Below are 18,822 nucleotides of genomic sequence, written 5' to 3'. Positions count from 1 at the left end.
GGTGCCGCCCTTAACCACATTCTTTAATCCCAGTAATATGTGTTTATTATAGACAATTGGAAAACACAAATAAGTAGATGGTAACAAAGGGAACATAAAAAATCCTCTCAATTCTCATAGATAACCACTATTGAAATTTGATACATAGTTTTTCAGGGTTTTAATCTGCATTAAATCAATTTCTCAGTGGCTGATTTTTTAATTTATTAGATTGTTTTTATGTAAGATGAAGATTTTTAAAATAGATTTTACTTTGGCTGAGATAATTAGTATATTGAAAGGCAAAAATGTATGTCAGAGAAGATATCGATTTAGTATAATCTCATAGTGTTTGTTATGCTGTAAATACTTTTCAGTATAACCATTCAAAACCAATCGCATTTGAAAAAGACCAGTTTCACTCTAGTAGAATACTTTTGTGATTCTTAGGCCGAGCTCTAGAAAAAAAGAACTGAAAGATTTCAAATAATTAAAGTTAGTTTAATATCCTATTTACCACGGAATAACTTAAATAATTTTATTTTTAGTATGAATCTTTATTGCTTCATGTTTTGTTCCCTTAAGAAATTTTTTGTGCTTTGATAGGTACCTGCTAAAGATGATGATGAATTTTGCAACATTTGGCAGTCCTTACAGGGATCCAGTAAAATTCAGCACTTTAAGTCAACTATACAAGAGAAGGTTAGTATTCCTTGTTTTGTTGAACAACTGATGTAAAGAAATGGTATTTTATAAGGTTATATTTAGATTGTGATGGGTTTTTAATGAAATCTCATAAAATAGAAAATATAATTTGATCATGAACTTTTTTTGAGTCTCAAGCTGTTAAGAGTGCCATGGCGTCACAGCTCACAACAACCTCAAACTCTTGGGCTTAAGCGATTCTCTTTGTATCGGCCTCCCAAGTAGCTGGGACTACAGGCGCCTGCCACAACACCTGGCAATTTTTTTTGTTTGTTTGTCTTTCTGAGACAGAGTCTCACTTTGTTGCCCTGGGTAGAGTGCTATGGTGTCACAGCTCATAGCAACCTCCAGCTCTTGGGCGTAGGCATTCTCTTACCTCAGCCTCCCAAGGAGTTGGGACTACAGGCGCCTGCCACAACACCGACTGTTTTGTTGTTGTTGCAGTTTGGCCAGGGCGGGTTTGAACCCACCACCCGTGGTATATGGCACCGCCATGAACTTTCATAATTATTTTCATACATAGATAAAAAATTTTGGTCCAGTGAGTGAGAATATAGATGATTTTTCTTTTAAATCAGTTGGGGGAGGGAGTTATTTACAAAGTTATAATATTTTAAGTTCAACAAAGGCCTTAGTTGCTTTTATTTATTTTTTCCACTTAAATGTATAACTTTATGCTGGCAGTTAGTTACCTTAAATATAAATGAGCAAATTCATATTCCTTGATAGAGATTAAAAGAGAAGAGAAATGCTGCTCTCTGAGTAGAGACTCAGACAAGGAAGAGGAAAAAGGAATGAGGTCCTACTGCATTTTTTGCTACTTAACTATCTTCTCAGCTTAGGTCAAAAAGAAGTGTTATGGGCAACGCCTATGGCTCAAAGGGGAAGGGTGCTGGCCCCATATACTGGAGGTGGTGGGTTCAAACCCAGCCCCAGCCAAAAACTGCAAAAAAAAAAAAGTGTTATATTTATAAAATAGTAGCCTGCACCATCAGAGCCTCATTTATTCTAATGCCCTACAGGGATGGTAGCATTATCAGATACTAAAAATGGTACCAATTTTTCAGGAGAAAATTGCAAAGGGAATGATAGTAAAATAACCATAAAAAGTGAGGATGATAAGATACACAGGTCTCTCCTGCTAATATCTGTTATAAATTTTCCTTAGACCATCCATAAATCCTTTCTACCTGAATATAATCCATATTCCGAATATCAGACTCATTCTTCTGGAATGCTTCATTATCATTCATTCAACACATATTGAGTGCCAACCCTATGACAGACATTGTTCTATGCAGTGAGAATATAGCCGTAAACAAAAGGAAAATCCTGGCCCTCATAAAATTAGTATTCTAAGGAGGAAATGCCAACAAGATGAATTACATCACATATTAGAAGATAATCTTCAGGTAAAGAGGAGAGAGGATAGAACGATCTGATTACAATTTGAGCAGAGAATTGAATGAAGTTAGTTGAGTTTGTAAATATCTGAGGGGAGAGTCTTCCAGACAAATTCAAAGGCTTTGTTTGTGGGACCATCCTTGGCATATTCAAGGAAGAGAAAGAAGACCCACTGTGGCTGAAGCAATAAAATAAGTTACAGAAGATGTGGTTAGAGAGGTGATACATTGATATGGTGTGTGACTTTCCAGGCCATTATAGGGACATTGGCCTTTACTCAGTGAAATGGGGAATCAGTAGCAGGCTTTGACCAGCACAGGGATGTGATCTCTGACTTCTTTTTTCTTTTCCTTGGGACAAAGTCTCCAGCTGTCACCCTTGGTACCGTGCAGTAGCATCATAGCTCACAGCAACCTCTAATTCTTGGGCTCAAGTGATGCTCTTGCCTCCATTTTTCTATTTTTAGTAAAGAGGGGTGGGTCTCAATTTTGCTCAGGCTGGTTTGAAACTGGTGAGCTCAGGCAATCCCCTGCCTCAGCCTCCCAGAGTGCTGGAATTACAGGCTTGAGCCACTGTGCCCGGGCGTGATCTCTGACTTCTAATTCAGTGGGATCACTCTGGCTGCCATCCTGAGAATAGAGTATAGAGGAGCTAGAGTGGAAACAGATTAGTTAGGGCACCACAGTCATCAAGGTGAGAGGGGATAGGTATCTGGACCAGGACAGCAGGGATCTGTGAGAAGTGGTTTAATTCTAAATACGTCTGGAAGGGATTTTCAGCTGATGATGAATTGGATATAAGGGTAAAAGAGAAAAGAAGGAATAAAGGATGATTCTTAAGATCTCAGTAAAAGAACAGATTGGCTATTAACTGAGATAGGAACAATTTCATGTCAAGTAAGGTTGTGAGGGGAGATCGAGTTAAATTTGGGACATGGTAAGTTTGAGATGTATATTAAATATTCAAGTGGAGATACAGAGTTGGACGTTGGAAGTCATGGAGAACTTCTAAGCTGGAGATTGAAATTTGGAAGTTATCATGTGTCAGTATCTATCTGTATGTATATATTTGTGTATATATCTATATTTATCTAAAGAAGTGGATGTAGATAGAAAAGAGGTCCAATAACTTAGCCTGAGAGTATTCCATCTTTACATAGCCTAAAGATTAGCTTAAACTGACAAAGAAGACAGAAACAATGGCCAATGAGACAGGAGGAAAACCAGGGAAAGGTGGCGTTTTGATCCCATGTGAAGAATGGATATAAGGAGAGTAGAGTGATCAATTTTGTGGAATGCTGCTGATGGATCAGTTAACATGGAAACTGAGAATTGATCATTGGGAATCTTCAAAGAATAATTTCAATATAGTAATGAGAATGAAAGATTGGAGTAGCTTTAAGAAAGGAAGGAAAGAAATTTGAGGCAGCAAGTATAGGTAATTCTTTCAAGGAGTTTTGCTCTAAAACTTGCCTTTATTTATTTGTTCAGGAGTTATTAGTATAACTCTTGCTCTTCCAACCTTTCACTAGGGACTGCTCCCCTAAACTCAACAGCAGTTTTCTTTTTCATTTTTGCCTTATTGCTTAGCTGAAGACTTTGACTCTTAGCTCTCTGCTAAGTACCTCTAATATAGCTCTGGCTCCAACCTCTGGATCAAGATTTAATCCAATTTTTTCCAGCTTTCTAGAAGACAGATATAGTTGAATATTGCACCATCACCTCAACCTTAACATGTCTCAGAATTGACCTCACCCAAAGCCTCTTATCCTTGTTTCTTTTTTTTGAGACAGAGTCTCACTTTGTCACCCTGGGTAGAGTGCAGTGACGTTACAGCTCACAGCAACCTCAAATTCTTGGGTTCAAGTGATTCTTTTGCCTCAGCCTCCCAAGTAGCTGGGACTACAGGCACCCACCACAACACCCGGCTATTTTTAGAGATAGAGTCTTGCTCTTGCTCAGGCTGGTCTTAAACTCCTAAGCTCAAGCAATCCACCTGCCTCAGCCTCCCAGTCTTATCCTTCTTTCTAACACCACCATTTCCATAGGCATATATATAATCTAAAAAGCTTAGAGTCAAAATTTTTTCTTTCCAAATATTTTTTGCAATGAGATCCTAAATCTTCCTACTCCTCCTTACATCCCAGAAATGGACTTTAGATTGCCCTCCTTAGTGTGGATTGGCCTCATATTTATCGTGTCTGTTTCTTACCTCCTTCACTTACAGTCCTTATTATCTACTACTACCTACTTAATAGTTCTGAAAGACCTTTTCCCCTGTGTTAGCCTCAAGACATAATTGGGCAAAACATTTCCTACATTTGAAGTCAGTTCATGCCCTAAAGCAGTATGGTATGGTAATTATGGTATTAGACACAGAATCAGGAAATTAGGTTTTGTGACTCAAGCTGAGCAAATCTATTTCCCTGGGCCTCTGGGGGCTCATGTATAAAATGAAGGCATTAGACTTAGATGACCTCTGAGATCTTTTCCAGACCTAAAATAGTGTTGTTCTAGTACTCTAGAATGTATAGGGCTCCCTATTTAGCACTACTGGAATTGAATTTCAGTTCCTTAGACTAATACCTAAGGCCTTCTATAATCTAATTCTGCCTAATTCACATAATGTATATTCAACTGTTTGGTAAAATAGTCTGTTCCAGTCAGATTAGTGTCTCTACTTTCCCTTTTCTACAAAGAGATGACTCCCATTTTGGGTTATATGTTCTTTTTTTGTTTGTTTTTTGTTCCTTCTGCTGAGAATATTCTTTCTAATCTCACTATGAAAATTTCTCTAGGTCTCAGTTAAAGTCTGCTGTTTCCTTGATAACCTCTTGATTTTCTCATCTTCTGTACACAACTCCTATTATTTAAAACCATAATATTTGTTTTCTAATTAAATTTGCAGTACACCTTTCCTCTGAAATAGTATGGTGCACATGAGTTTTGGAGTTAGAGATCAGATGTCACCTTTCCTATTACTTACTTCTGTGGCCAAATTACTTTATCACTTGAGCCTCTTATGTGCTTATCTATAAAATGGAATCAAAATATACCATAGCATTATGATGATGATAGCATTGCTATAATAAGATAATTGATGCAAAGTTCTTTCTGCCACGTCTGGCACATAATAGACACTCACGTGATATTTGACTCTTTTTTGTCTTTTTTTTTTTTTCCCCCTGTTTTTCTTTTTTAATTTCAGGATATTATGGATGTACAAATGTTTTGGTTATATAAATTGCTTTTGCTCAGTTCAAGTCAAAATTATAAGTATGCCCATTTTGACTTTTAAAGACCAAAGAGCCTGAAGTGTTTACCTATACATGTGAGCTCATTGGACCCTCAAATTACTAAGCATGTCATAATTGTTTTGGAGTATGCCCACTACCAGCAAGAACATGATATATCTTTTTACTCAATGTTCATTTGTCTGTGCTGAGAAGAAAGCAGGGCCTGGCAAAAGCAAAATTGTGAAATCATTAATTTAATTTTTTTTTTTTTTTTTTTTTTTTGAGACAGAGTCTCACTATCTGTCCTCGGTAGAGTGCTGTGGCATCACAGCTCACAGCAACCTTAAACTCTCGGGCTTAAGCAATTCTCTCGCCTCAGCCTCCCAAGTAGCTGGGATTACAGGCACCCACCACAACACCCAGCTATTTTTTGGTTGTAGTTGTCATTGTTGTTTAGCAGGCCCAGGCTGGATTCGAACCCACCAGCTCTGGTGTATGTGGCTGGCACCCTAGCCGCTGAGCTACAGGCACCGAGCTGAAATAATTAATTTGCATAGAGCTTCTCTGGCCTCCACTTTTTCTTCCTCATGTTGCTTCAAATATGGCAGATTGTCTGTCTCTTATTGCCGTCAGCCTTTGTCTCCCTATCAAAAACAAAAGGATCTGATAGAATCTTTTCTTTTTTTGAGACAGAGTTTCACTCTGTCGCCATGGGTAGAGAGTGCTGTGGCATCATCATAGCTCACAGCAGTTCAAGTGCTCCTCTTGCCTCAGCTTCCCAAGTATCTGAGACTGTAAGCATCCACCATGACGTCCAGCTAGTATTTTCTATTTTTAGTAAAGACAGGATCTTGCTCTTGTTCATGCTGGTCTCGAACTTGAGACCAACACAATCCACCCGGATTGCAGGTATGAGCTCCCATGCCTGGTCTAGAGTCTTTATATATATATGAAACTTATTCATGCCACTTTCTAATTGTATCCATTTATGAACTATCTCAGTTACCATAACTTTATAATCAGACTGCATATCTGAAAGTGAAATTTTTCATCATTTAAAAACCTTGACAAGGCTTGGCGCCTGTGGCTCAAGCAGCTAAGGCACCAGCCACATACACCTGAGCTGGCAGGTTTGAATCCAGTCCGGGCCCACCAAACAATGATGGCTGCAACCAAAAAATAGCCAGGTGTTTTGGCAGGCACCTATAGTCCCAGCTACTTGGGAGACGGAGGCAGGAGAATCACTTGAGCCAAGGAGTTGGAGGTTGTTGTGAGCTGTGATGCCACGGCACTCTACCCAGGGCGACAGCTTGAGGCTCTGTCTCAAAAATAATAATAATAATAAAATAAAAATACGGCTCAGCGCCTATGGCTCAAGCGGCTAAGGCTCCAACCACATACACCTGAGCTGGCGGGTTCAAATCCAGCCCAGGCCTGCCAAACAACAATGATGGCTGCAACCAAAAAATAGCCAGGTGTTGTGGCAGGCGCCTGTAATTCCAGCTACTTGGGAGGCAGAGGCAGGAGAATCACTTGAGCCAAGGAGTTGGAGGTTGTTGTGAGCTGTGATGCCACAGCACTCTACCCAGGGTGACAGCTTGAGGCTCTTTCTCAAAAAAAAAATAATAAAAAAGAAAAAACTAAAAACCTTGACAATATAAATAACAAAGATCAAGTATCAGGAAAAGGAACATGTAAATGGGCTAATATCTGTAACTTTCATAACAGTCAGAAATGATTTTTTAAGCTTTTTAATGGAAAGTTTTAAACATAATGAAGTCAAGAAAGTAGCAATAAACCCACAGATACTGAGACTTTGCTTTCCTTCTCTAGTCCTATTTCTTCTATAACTCATACTCACTTCCTGCACCTACCCAAAAAGTGGGATTATTTTAAAATACATCTAGAGGAATCTTTAGAGACTAATATTTCTGTTGTGAAGAAACATTTACCTAAAGTTTAGTATTTTTGTTAGTTTTTACAACTGTTAATTCAAGCAAAATTAGATTTAATTCTTTCTGTTGAAAATAGCATTTGTGCCAGCTATAATGACTCATATCTGTAATCCTAGTACACTGGAAGGCCATGAAGGGAGGATCACTGGAGGTCAGGACTTCAAGACCAGTTGAAACAATGAGATCCCATCTCTACAAAAAAAATAGGAAAAATTAGCTAGGTGCAATGGTTCACTCCTATAGTCCCAACTACTTGAGAGGTGAGGGCAAGAGGATTGCTCAACCCCAAGAGTTTGCAGTTGCAGTGAGATACAATCACACCACTGCATTCTAGCTCAGCCAGCAGAGTGAGACTTCATCTCAAAAGAACAAAAAATAAAGATGAAAAGAAAATAGCATTTTTGTAAAATGATTGTTTTCTGTATATTTTTATATCTAATTAATGCATAGAGAAATATCTGGAATAATGGTCATTAAGTTAATGCTTTTGGTGGTGGAATTTGGATAGCTTTTAAAATTCTCTATGCTTTTCTGTATTAAGTTTTTTTCTAATGAACTATATGATTTTTATGAAAATAAAGTAATTATCAAAAATTGAGGAAAATAAGTAGTTATAATATTAAGATTTTATTTGACTAATTTATAAGAATTTTAACTTTCAGGGTCCAATTCTACCTCAAGAAATAAGACAAGTAAATCAACATCATAAATCTGGCTTTAATGACAACAACATTAAATACCAGCAAAGAAAACATGACCCTCACAGAAAATGTAAGTTTTAAGTTAGAAAGTTGTGTTTGTGTGCTTTCTTTTTTTCTTTACTAAATGGCTTTATTAAGATATAATTCACATACCATAAAATAAATTCATCCTTTTAAAATAAAAAATATTTTTTGGTATTTTCAGAAAGTTGTACAACCAACACCAGTATCTAAATTTAGAACTTTTTTTTTTTTAATTTCAACAGATTTTACTTTAGAACTCTATTGAGATAGTCTACAAGTTCAAGTCGCACTTCAAGGTTTCTTTTAACAGCCACAGAACAAGTACTTCACCCTCCAGCACGTATATTGAATTACAGTAAAAGCTTTCTCCGTAGACAGAGGTTCACTGCTAAAAGTTGACCATTCAGACAAAATTCTTCCCAAGGGACTTTTAGGATGGAACTTTTGTATGTTGCAATAGAACCCACAAATAACAAATAAAAGACAATACCAAGAATTCTCAACACAAAATTCCAGGGCCTAGCCAACAAATGGAAATCTAAAGAGGACAAAACACCACCCCAGATGACATCTCAAACTGTGTGCCCCAAGTGGCCTACAGGGCTGGCTTCCCAAATGGTGGCTTAGATTCCCCCATTCCCCCTGCTCCCTGGGAACCACAAATGAGCTCCAAATTCAGACCAGATTCCCTAGTTCCACTCAGCCTCGTGATTTCCACTCCCGAAAGGCATCCCAAAGCGAACAAAACCAACAGGAAGGTCTGAAAGCTCCCCATATGGGTAGAATCATGGTCTCACTGTTGCACACCAGGGAACTTACCCAACAAAAGGCCTGGCATCTGGACCCTTTCCAAATCTGTTTCCTTCTCCTCAGCACAGTTCAGGTTGCGGGAAGCTACATCTACTTCAGGGAGTCAGAGCTAAAACATGCCCCAGCAGCTGCTGAGACCATCCCATACTCTATGACCCAGACCCATGGCTCTGATCTCAGCTCTTCCCTGCTGAGCCATCCCATCCCATCTGGAAGCCAAGGAGCCCACCCAGGGAACACCAAAATCTGTTACCAAAAGTTCGGTACTTGTTCTCAAGATCACATAAAAAAAAAAAAAAAAAATACAAGAACAAGTGGTTTTGAGAAGAATGAAAGGGAAATTTATTACTTTGCTGGCTAAGGAGGATATCTACTTAACTACAGTAAAAAGACTATTCTTTCCTCATTGAATTCTCTTGGCACACTTGTCAAAGAGACTATCCCATTGAATAGTCTTTGCACACTTGTCAAAAGTTAATTGACTATAGAGATGGGTATGCTGTAGTCTCGGCTACTTGAGAGGCTGAGGCAGAAGAATCACTGTAGCCTGGGAGTTCAGGTTCAGCCTGGGCAACATGGCAAGACCCATATCTAAAAAGAAAATAATTGACTATGGCTATATGGGTTTATTTCTAGATTCTTGATTCTATTCCACTGATCCATATTCTTGTCCTTACGTGAACAATACACTGTCTTGATGACTATACCTTTGTTGTAAGTTTTGAAATCAGGAAGTTTGAGTCCTCTAACATTTTTCTTTTCTAAGATTATTTTGCCTCTTCTGGGTCCCTCACATTTCTGGGTCACTCACATTTGCACATGAATTTTAAGATCATCTTGTCAATTTCTGCAAAAAAAGGCAGCTGAAATTTTTTTAGTAATTGCATTGAATTTGTAGGTCACCATGAATAGTATTGCCATCTTAACAACATGAAATCTTCCTTTCCATGAACACAAGATATCTTCCCATTTATTTGGATCTTTAATTTCTTTGCATGGTGTCTCGTAATTTTCACGGCACAAGTCTTGCACTTTTTTTGTTAAATTTATTCTCTATGTCTTTTAAAGAATGGAACAATGTTGGTTAGTGGAATTGTGTTCTTAATTTTACTTTTGAATTTTTCATTATTATTTGTAGAAATAAAATTGACTGGCCGGCAACTGTAGTTCTGTGAGTAGGGCGTCAGCCCCCTATACTGAGGGTGGCGGGTTCAAACCCGGCCCGGCCAAACTGCAGCAAAAAATAGCCAGGCGTTGTAGCAGGTGCCTATAGGCCCAGCTACTCAGGAGGCTGAGGCAAGAGAATCGCCTAAGTCCAAAGTTGGAGGTTGCTGTGAGCTGTGACATCACGGCACTCTACCAAGGGCGACAAAGTAAGACTCTGTCTCTTAAAAAAAAAAAAAAGAAAGAAAGAGGGCGGCGCCTGTGGCTCAGTCGGTAAGGTGCCGGCCCCATATACCGAGGGTGGCGGGTTCAAACCTGGCCCCGGCCAAACTGCAACCAAAAAATAGCCGGGCGTTGTGGCGGGCACCTGTAGTCCCAGCTACTTGGGAGGCTGAGGCAAGAGAATCGCTTAAGCCCAGGAGTTGGAGGTTGCTGTGAGCTGTGTGAGGCCACGGCACTCTACCGAGGGCCATAAAGTGAGACTCTGTCTCTACAAAAAAAAAAGAAAAGAAATAAAATTGACTATTGTATACAAGCAGTCCCTGATTTACAAACATCTGACTTATGTATAATTCACACTTATAAATGGAAGCTATTACAGATAATAGGTAAATTTACCTGTTCCATCTTACATACAGATTCAACTTAAGAACAAACTTATAGAACCTATCTCACTCAAAAACCACAGACTACCTGTATTGATCTTGCCACCTTGCTCAACTTGTTTATTAGCCCTAAATTTTGTGGCTTTTGTAAACAGAGAAGTTTTACTTCTTCCTATAAACTCTACAAGCTTTTTATTTCCTTCTTGCTGTGCCTACAAACACTAGTACAATACTGAATGAAAGTGTATTTTCTTGGCAGTGTGTTAAATGTTATTTCTGTGTCTATTGAAATGATCTGTGGGTTTTATCCTTTATTTAATTTATATGGTATATTCCAGTGATTGGTTTTCATATGTTAAACCAACTGTACCTCCCTGGAATAAATCCCAGTAGGCTATAGGATATATATATCCTTTTTATATGCTGTAGCATTTCATTTGCCAGTATTTTGTTGAACACTTTTGCATCTACATTCATAAGGTATATTTGTCTATAGTTTTCTTTTTTTTTTTTTGGATGGCTTTTATTTTGTGTCATGGTAATACTGACCTTATAGAATGAGAGGTATTAGGAAGTGTTCACTCTTCTATTTTGGGAAGGATTGGTGTTTCTTCTTCAAACATTTGATAGAATTCATCAGTGAAGCCATCTGTCTGGACCTGGACTTCTGTTTATGGGAAGTTTTGTTTTGTTGAAACAATCTCTCCCTGTCACCAAGCTAGAGTGCAATGACATCATCATAGCTCACTACAACCTCAAATTTCTGGGCTGAATCTATCTTCCTGCTTCAGCCTCCCAAGTAGCTGGAACTACAGGTGCCCATCAGGATGCCCTGCTGATTTTTCTGTTTTATTAGAGATGGGGTCTTGCTCCTGCTCAGGCTAGTCTCGAACTCCTGAGCTCAACTGATCCTCCTGCCTCAGCTTCCCAGAGTGCTGGGGTTACAGGCGTGAGCCACTGCACCCAGACCTCTTTATGGAAAATATTTATGTCTCTTGTTATGGTTCTATTCAGATTATCTGCTTCCACAAGTTAAATAGTTTGTGTCCTGATAGGAATTTGTCCATTTCATCTAGGTTATCTAAATTGTTAGTATAGGACATCCTTCATATTTGCTAATAATCATTTTATTTCTGTAAAGTTGATGGTAATGTCCTCACCTTTGTTTTTGATTTGAGTTATTTGTGTCTTTTCTTTTCTGTTAGTATAGCAGAAAGTTTATCAATTTTGTTGGTCTTTTTAAAAACCAACTTCTGATTTTGTTGATTTTTCTCCCTTTTTTGTCTCTATTTTGTTTTCCTTCCAATCTTTACTACCCTGTTTCCCCAAAAATAAGTCATCCACCGAAAATAAGACCTACTTATAGGAAAGATAAGACGTCCCCCTGAAACTAAGACCTAGCGCATCTTTGGGAGCACACCTTAAAATAAGACACTTATTTTTGGGGAAACAGGGTATTTTCTTTCTTCTTGCTATAGACTTAATGTACTCTTCTTTTTAGTTTCTTAAAGTTGAAGATGAAGTTGCTTGATTTTCTTCTTTTTTAATATAGCCATATAGTTACAAATCTCCCGTAAAGCACAACTTTAGCTGCATCATATAAATTTTGTTATGTTGTGTGTTCCTTTTTACTCTTCTCAAACTATCTTCTAGTTATCTTAGGAATTTTTCTTTCATTCATGGGTTACTTAGGAGTGTGTTTTAAAATGCCCATATACTTGTGAATTTTTCAGATTTTCTTATGTTAACATATTCTAGTTTCATTTTTTTGCAGTCAGAGAACATACTTTGATTTCAATGCTTTTGAATTTTTTTTTTTTTTTTGAGACAGAATCTTACTATGTCACCCTCAGTAGAGTGCTATGACATCACAGGTCAAAACAACCTTAAACTCTTGGACTTGAGCGATTCTCTTGCCTCAGCCTCCCAAGTGACTAGGACCACAGGCACCTGCCACAACATCTGGCTATTTTTTTGTTGTAGTTGTCACTGTTGTTTGGCAGGCCTGGGCTGGATTCAAACCCACCAGCTCCCATGTATGTGGCTGACGCCCTAGCTGCTGAGCTATGGGGACCAACCCAATATTTTTTTTTTTTTTTTTGTGGTTTTTGGCCAGGGCTGGGTTTGAACCCGCCACCTCTGGCATATGGGACCAACGCCCTACTCCTTGAGCCACAGGCGCCACCCAATATATATATTTTTTTTTTTTTAAGTTTTAAAGAGTGGGCCTGAGGGACCTTCACCATCTAGAGTGAGAACAAGGTGAAGGGCCCTAACTCCATGTCCACTCAGCCTTTATTACAATGTTTTCAAGCCAAGCCAATACTTTCAAATTTATTAAGGCTCATTTTTTTTGCTTAGCTTATGGTCTATCCTAGATACTGTTTTATGTTCACTTGAAAAGAATGTGTATTCTCCTATTATGTAGAGCATTGTATAGAAGTCTGTTAGATCTAAGTGGTTTATAGTGCCATTCAAGGTCTTCCGTATCCTAGTTGATTTTGGCATAATTGTTCTATTATTAAAAGTGGAATAGTAAAGTCTTCAACTATTATTGTTAAATTGCGTTTCTCCCTTGAATTTTTGACAGTTTTTGCTTAATATATTTTGGTGCTCTTTTATTAGGTACTTATATGATTTTAATATCATATTTTTGATAGATTAACTCTTTGTAAGTTTGGGTTTGGGGGGAATTTTTTTGGGAGGGGAGGTTGAGACATTCACTTGTTGCCCTTGGTAGAGTGCTCTGGCGTCACAGCTCACAGCAACCTCAAACTCTTGGGCTCAAGTGATTCTCTTGTCTCAACCTCCCACATAGCTGGAACTAACTACCGCGTGAGATAAGTCTGATTTATGGGCCCACAACAACACCTGGCTAATTTTTAGAAACAGGTCTCACTCTTGCTCAGGCTGTCTTTATAAGTTATAAAAGGTCCTTTTTTGTCCCTAGTAACAATTTTTATCCTTAAGTCTATTTTGTCTAATATTGCTATAAACACTTAAACTCTGCTCTGAATACCATCCACATGGTGTATCTTTTCCATCTTTTTTTTTGGGGGGAGGCAGGGTTAGGGGACAGAATCTCACTTTGTGACCTCAATAGAGTACCCTGGCATCATCTTCTTACTTTTAACCTATTTGTTTTTTTAAAGTGTGCCTCTGCTAGAAGGCATACTTTCTTTTTTTTTTTTCCGTAGAGACAGAGTCTCACTGTACCGCCCTCAGGTAGAGTGCCGTGGCGTCACACGGCTCACAGCAACCTCTAACTCTTGGGCTTACGCGATTCTCTTGCCTCAGCCTCCCGAGTAGCTGGGACTACAGGCACCTGCCACAACACCCGGCTATTTTTTGTTGCAGTTTGGCCGGGGCTGGGTTTGAACCCGCCACCCTCGGCATATGGGGCCGGCGCCCTACTCACTGAGCCACAGACGCCGCCCAGAAGGCATACTTTCTTATTTCTTTGCATTCCTCATAATTTTTTCTTTTTTGAAAACATAGCATATTAAGTAATATAATATGGTTACTCTGGAAACCGTATTCTTCCCCATCCCTGCCTCAGTGCTTATTATTTGTAGTAGTTGTTTTCTAAACTAATTCTGCATGGTCTGTATTCTTTGTCTTGTGCAGCCACCAAGGTATCTGCTTGGCTACCTTAGTATTGGTTGATGATTAAACAGAAACTAAATACATAGAACCAGTAACCTCCCATTCGTTGCTTAGGGGCCATATGTATATGGTAAATACATCATACTCAGCCAGGCAGTTGATAGCTTTGCTTTAGCTTTCACTTCCTGCTTGTGCAGAGCCTCTTAAGTCAGCTGAAGGTGAGAGCTTATTACCTTCTGAGGTCTTTCCAGAGGTTTCACACAACCCTGGGCCTACAAATGGCTTCCAGATTCCTGAAAATAGAGCAGAGTTTTTCCAAGTCCCTATAATTATCTCATTCTCTAGCTTTTCCTTTTAAGTATTTTGATCTTTTTTTTTTTTTTGGTTAGTTTTGTTTCTTTAATTTTTTGCCGAACTGTATTTACCACCTAAAGAAGCTACAAAGTTAATCAATTGCCTGTAATTGTTTGCAAATATGACCTCTGTGGAAAAGACCTTTCCACATTTGATTGCCCTCTGAATCTAATAAAATACAGATGGCCCTTATAAGTAAATCATCTAAAAATCTGGCAAAAAGTCAAATTACAATTCTTTGAGAATAGTTTGGAAGAGCTCCAGCCCCATTTTGAAGGTACCAGGCTCTGAATTTTCTTTAAAATGTTTAATGTTGTTTCAAGGCTTCCTGGAGCTAGAGAGTGGGAATGGGACTAGGGCAAGTTAAAACACCGGAAAGTTCACTATTCTTACTGAGATTCAGCTTTTTTTCCTTGAATAAACACTCCCCACATTGCTACAATTCTTTGGATAACCTCTGTGGTTCTAAAAATTTGGATTCTGGTCATTTTTGCCCATTCTCTAGTTGCTTTTATAGAAAAGAAAATTTTTGAAGATCTTTACTCTGAGATTTTTTCTGATATCCCCTCATTACCACTTGAGATAAGTCTAACTTGGAATGTCTCAGTTAATTTTTTGTTTCTAAACACTAACCTATTATATTATTCCAAATTATATCACAGGTTTTTGTTTAAAATATGTTCAAGCGAGGCTGGGCACAGTGGCCCAGGCCTATAATCCCAGCACTTGGGAGGCCCAGGCAGGTGGATTGCCTGAGCTCACAGGTTCAAGACCAGCCTGACCCAGAGGGAGAACTCATCTCTAAAAATAGCCAGGCATTGTGGCAGGTGCCTGTATTCCCAGCTACTCTGGAGGCTGAGGCAAGAGAATTACTTGAGCCCAAGAGTTGGAGGTTCCTGTAAGCTATGACCCCATGGCAACTCTACCAAGGGTGACAAAGTGAGACTCTTGTCTCAAAAAAATAAAAAATAAAAATAAGAGAATCACTTGAGCCCAAGAGTTTGAGGCTGCTGTGAGCTATGTCACCAACGCCATAGCATTCTACTGAGGGAGACAAAGTGAGTCTCAAAAATAAGATAAAATGAAATGAAATAAAATTTAAAAAAATAAAATATACAAGCTCACCATAGTCTCAGCTACTCAGGAGACTGAGGCAAGAGGACTGCTTAAGGCCAGGAGTTTGAGACTGTAGTGAGCTATAACTAGCTACTTCAGCCTACATGACAGAGCAAGAACCTGTCTCAAAAATAAATAAAATATGTACAGATATTTCCCTGTCAGTATTCTCTCCTACATAATTTATATGTTTTTCCTCTTTATTTCTTCAATGGTATTTACTGTGCACACTGGAGAATGCAGATAGAACACAAGAGTCTTCATCTGGCAGTTATTTTTTTTCTCTTCCCTTGATCAGAGTATTTCCAAATTGCAGTAAATTTTTTTTTTTTTTTTTGAGACAGTGTTAGTATGTCGCCCTCAGTAGAGTGCCATGGTGTCACAGTCACAGCAACCTCAAACTCTTGTGCTTAAGCGATTCTCTTGCCTCAGCCTCCCAAGTAGCTGGGATTACAGGCGCCCACCACAATACCCTGCTATTTTTTTGTTATAGTTGTCATTGTTTGGCAGGCCTGGGCTAGATTTGAACCACCCTAGCCCCGGTGTATGTGGCCAGCGCCCTAGCCACTGAGCTATAGGTGCCTTGCCTGGAGTAAATTATTCTTTATGTTCAAAATATTATTCATTATTCATTCATTTATTAAATACTTATTCAACTGATGTTTTATTGAGCTATTATGTGGATGTACTATTCTAGGTGCTAGGGATACATGAGTGAATAAGAAGACAGATTTTCCAACCAAATGGAGTACATTCTAAAATGGAGACTGATAATAAACAAGTAGGGCGGCGCCCGTGGCTCAGCGAGTAGGGCGCCGGCCCCACATGCCGAGGGTGGCGGGTTCAAACCCAGCCCCGGTCAAACTGCAACAACAAAAAAAAATAGCCGGGCGTTGTGGCGGGCGCCTGTAGTCCCAGCTACTAGGGAGGCTGAGGCAAGAGAATCGCGGAAGCCCAGGAGTTAGAGGTTGCTGTGAGCCGTGTGACGCCACGGCACTCTACCTGAGGGCGGTACAGTGAGACTCTGTCTCTACAAAAAAAAAAAAACAAGTAAACAGTAAATACATAATCTGAAGTAGGCGGCACCCATAGCTCAGTGGGTAGGGCACTGGCCACATATATATACCCAGGCTGGTTGGTTTGAACCCGGCCCAGGCAAACTACATTATCTGAAGTGATGATAAATGCTGTGATGAAAAATAAGTCAGATTAAGAGGACAGAGTAATAGGGTGCTCTTTTTTTTTTTTTTTTGTAGAGAGAGAGTCTCACTTTATGGCCCTCGGTAGAGTGCCATGGCATCACACAGCTCACAGCAACCTCCAGCTCCTGGGCTTAAGCGATTCTCTTGCCTCAGCCTCCCGAGTAGCTGGGACTACAGGTGCCCGCCACAACGCCCAGCTATTTTTTGGTTGCAGTTCAGCCGGGGCTGGGTTTGAACCCGCCACCCTCCGTATATGGGGCCGGCGCCCTACCGACTGAGCCACAGGCGCCGCCCAATAGGGTGCTCTTTTAAGTAGGGTTTCAAGGAAGGCCTTTCTGAGGAGTTGAGATTCTAACAAAGACCCTTAATAAAGTGTTGACAGAGGCATGAACTATGCAAAGCTGGCTGAAGAGCTTTTTTTTTTTTTTTTGACACAGAGTCTCACTGTGTTGCCCTTGGTAAAGTGCTATGGTGTCACAGCTCACAACAACCTCAAACTCTTGCACTTAAGTGATTCTCTTGCCTCAGCCTCCCATGTAGGTGGGAGTAAAGGTGCCCACCACAACACCCGGCTATTTTTTGGTTGCAGTTGTCATTGTAACTTAGCAGGCCCAGGCTGCACTCAAACCTGCAAGCCTTAGTGTATGTGGCCGGCGCCCTTCTCACTGAGCTACAGGCACTGAGCCTGTAATATCTTTTAAAATACATTTCTAAAAAGCTATTCTCAAAAATTGTGAGAAAAAATTGTGGTTTTTAATTTTGGTTCTGTTTTATAACTTCTAGACCATTTTTGTAACAACGTACGTTATGTTTGCTTCTTTTACTTTTTGAGTTACATACAGATTAATGTCCCTATAAAATCTGCTAAATGTGGTTAAAGTTCTTATATTTAATTCAAACACATTGTGATTTTTCTTCTAATTATTATTTATGTATATGAGTATATATACATAATGAGTATATATATAAAAATAAATGTATATATATTTGAGTTACTATGTGGAATTCAGGTTAGTTTCCGTGTGTGTGTGTGTCTGTCTGTCTTCATTTTATAGGATTATTTCTTCCTCCTTCCCTCCTCTTACCTCCCCTCTCTGTGCCATCTCTATACTTCCTTTCTCCCTTTGTCCTTTCCCTGTCTCTCATCCCATCCCTCCCTCCCATATCTTCTTCATTTTTCCTTTCCCCCACTTCTTTCCTCCTCTATTCCTCCTTTTCTTTCTTTTATTCCTCCTTTTCTTTCCTTTCCTTCCTAGCATTCTTTTTTCCTCTTCTTTCCCCACTCACCTTTTTTTTAGATTTGCTTAATAAATAATCTAATGATAGAAAATGGTATAATGGTATATCTAATATAATAGAATGTTGTGCAATAATTATAAGCCATGCTTTTTATGGTTTTTCTTATCCCACATCTCCTTTAACTTAACATCCTGTCGTTTGCTAAATCCTATCAAGACAGTCTCCCAAAGCCATCATCACAGTGTTTCACATCTGCAGTCTTAGCACCCTGGAGGTGGAGAGGTTGGATCACCTGAGCTCAGGAGTTCAAAACCAGCCTGAGCAAGAAAAAAGAAACTAGTCTAGTGTTGTGGCAGACACCTATAGTCCCTGCTACTGGGGAAGCTGAGGCAAAAGTATCAGGTGAGCCCAGGAGTTTAAGGTTGCTGAGCTATGATGCCACAACCCTACACAGGGCGATAGAGTGAAACGCTGTCTCAAAAAAAAAAGTAATGTCTCAAATTCATCCTTTCCATTACCTTACCATCCTACCCCTCAGGTCTTTTTTTTTTTTTATTATTAAATCATAGCTGTGTACATTAATGTGATCATGGGGCACCATACACTGGTTTTATAGACCATTTGACACATTTTCATCACACTGGTTAACATAGCCTTCCTGGCATTTTCTTAGTTATTGTGTTAAGACATTTACATTCTACATTTACAAAGTTTCACATGTAC

At 39.1% G+C, this 18,822-nt stretch overlaps 1 protein-coding gene across 5 annotated transcripts in view; it reads left to right on the top strand.

The window, feature by feature from the left end:
* The window catches only part of XRN1 (5'-3' exoribonuclease 1), a 168,765-nt gene that overhangs the window by 116,985 nt on the left and 32,958 nt on the right, over window positions 1–18,822 (top strand). For all 5 annotated transcript variants that reach the window (XM_053598577.1, XM_053598580.1, XM_053598579.1 and 2 more), the window contains exons 32-33: window positions 586–681; window positions 7,941–8,049. In XM_053598577.1, coding sequence (XP_053454552.1) covers window positions 586–681; window positions 7,941–8,049 — 205 coding nt within the window. The remainder of the gene's footprint in view (window positions 1–585; window positions 682–7,940; window positions 8,050–18,822) is intronic.

The sequence above is a fragment of the Nycticebus coucang genome, chromosome 8, assembly GCF_027406575.1.
Source record: "Nycticebus coucang isolate mNycCou1 chromosome 8, mNycCou1.pri, whole genome shotgun sequence".
Taxonomy (NCBI): domain Eukaryota; kingdom Metazoa; phylum Chordata; class Mammalia; order Primates; family Lorisidae; genus Nycticebus; species Nycticebus coucang.
This window is presented reverse-complemented; position numbering and strand designations above follow the sequence as displayed.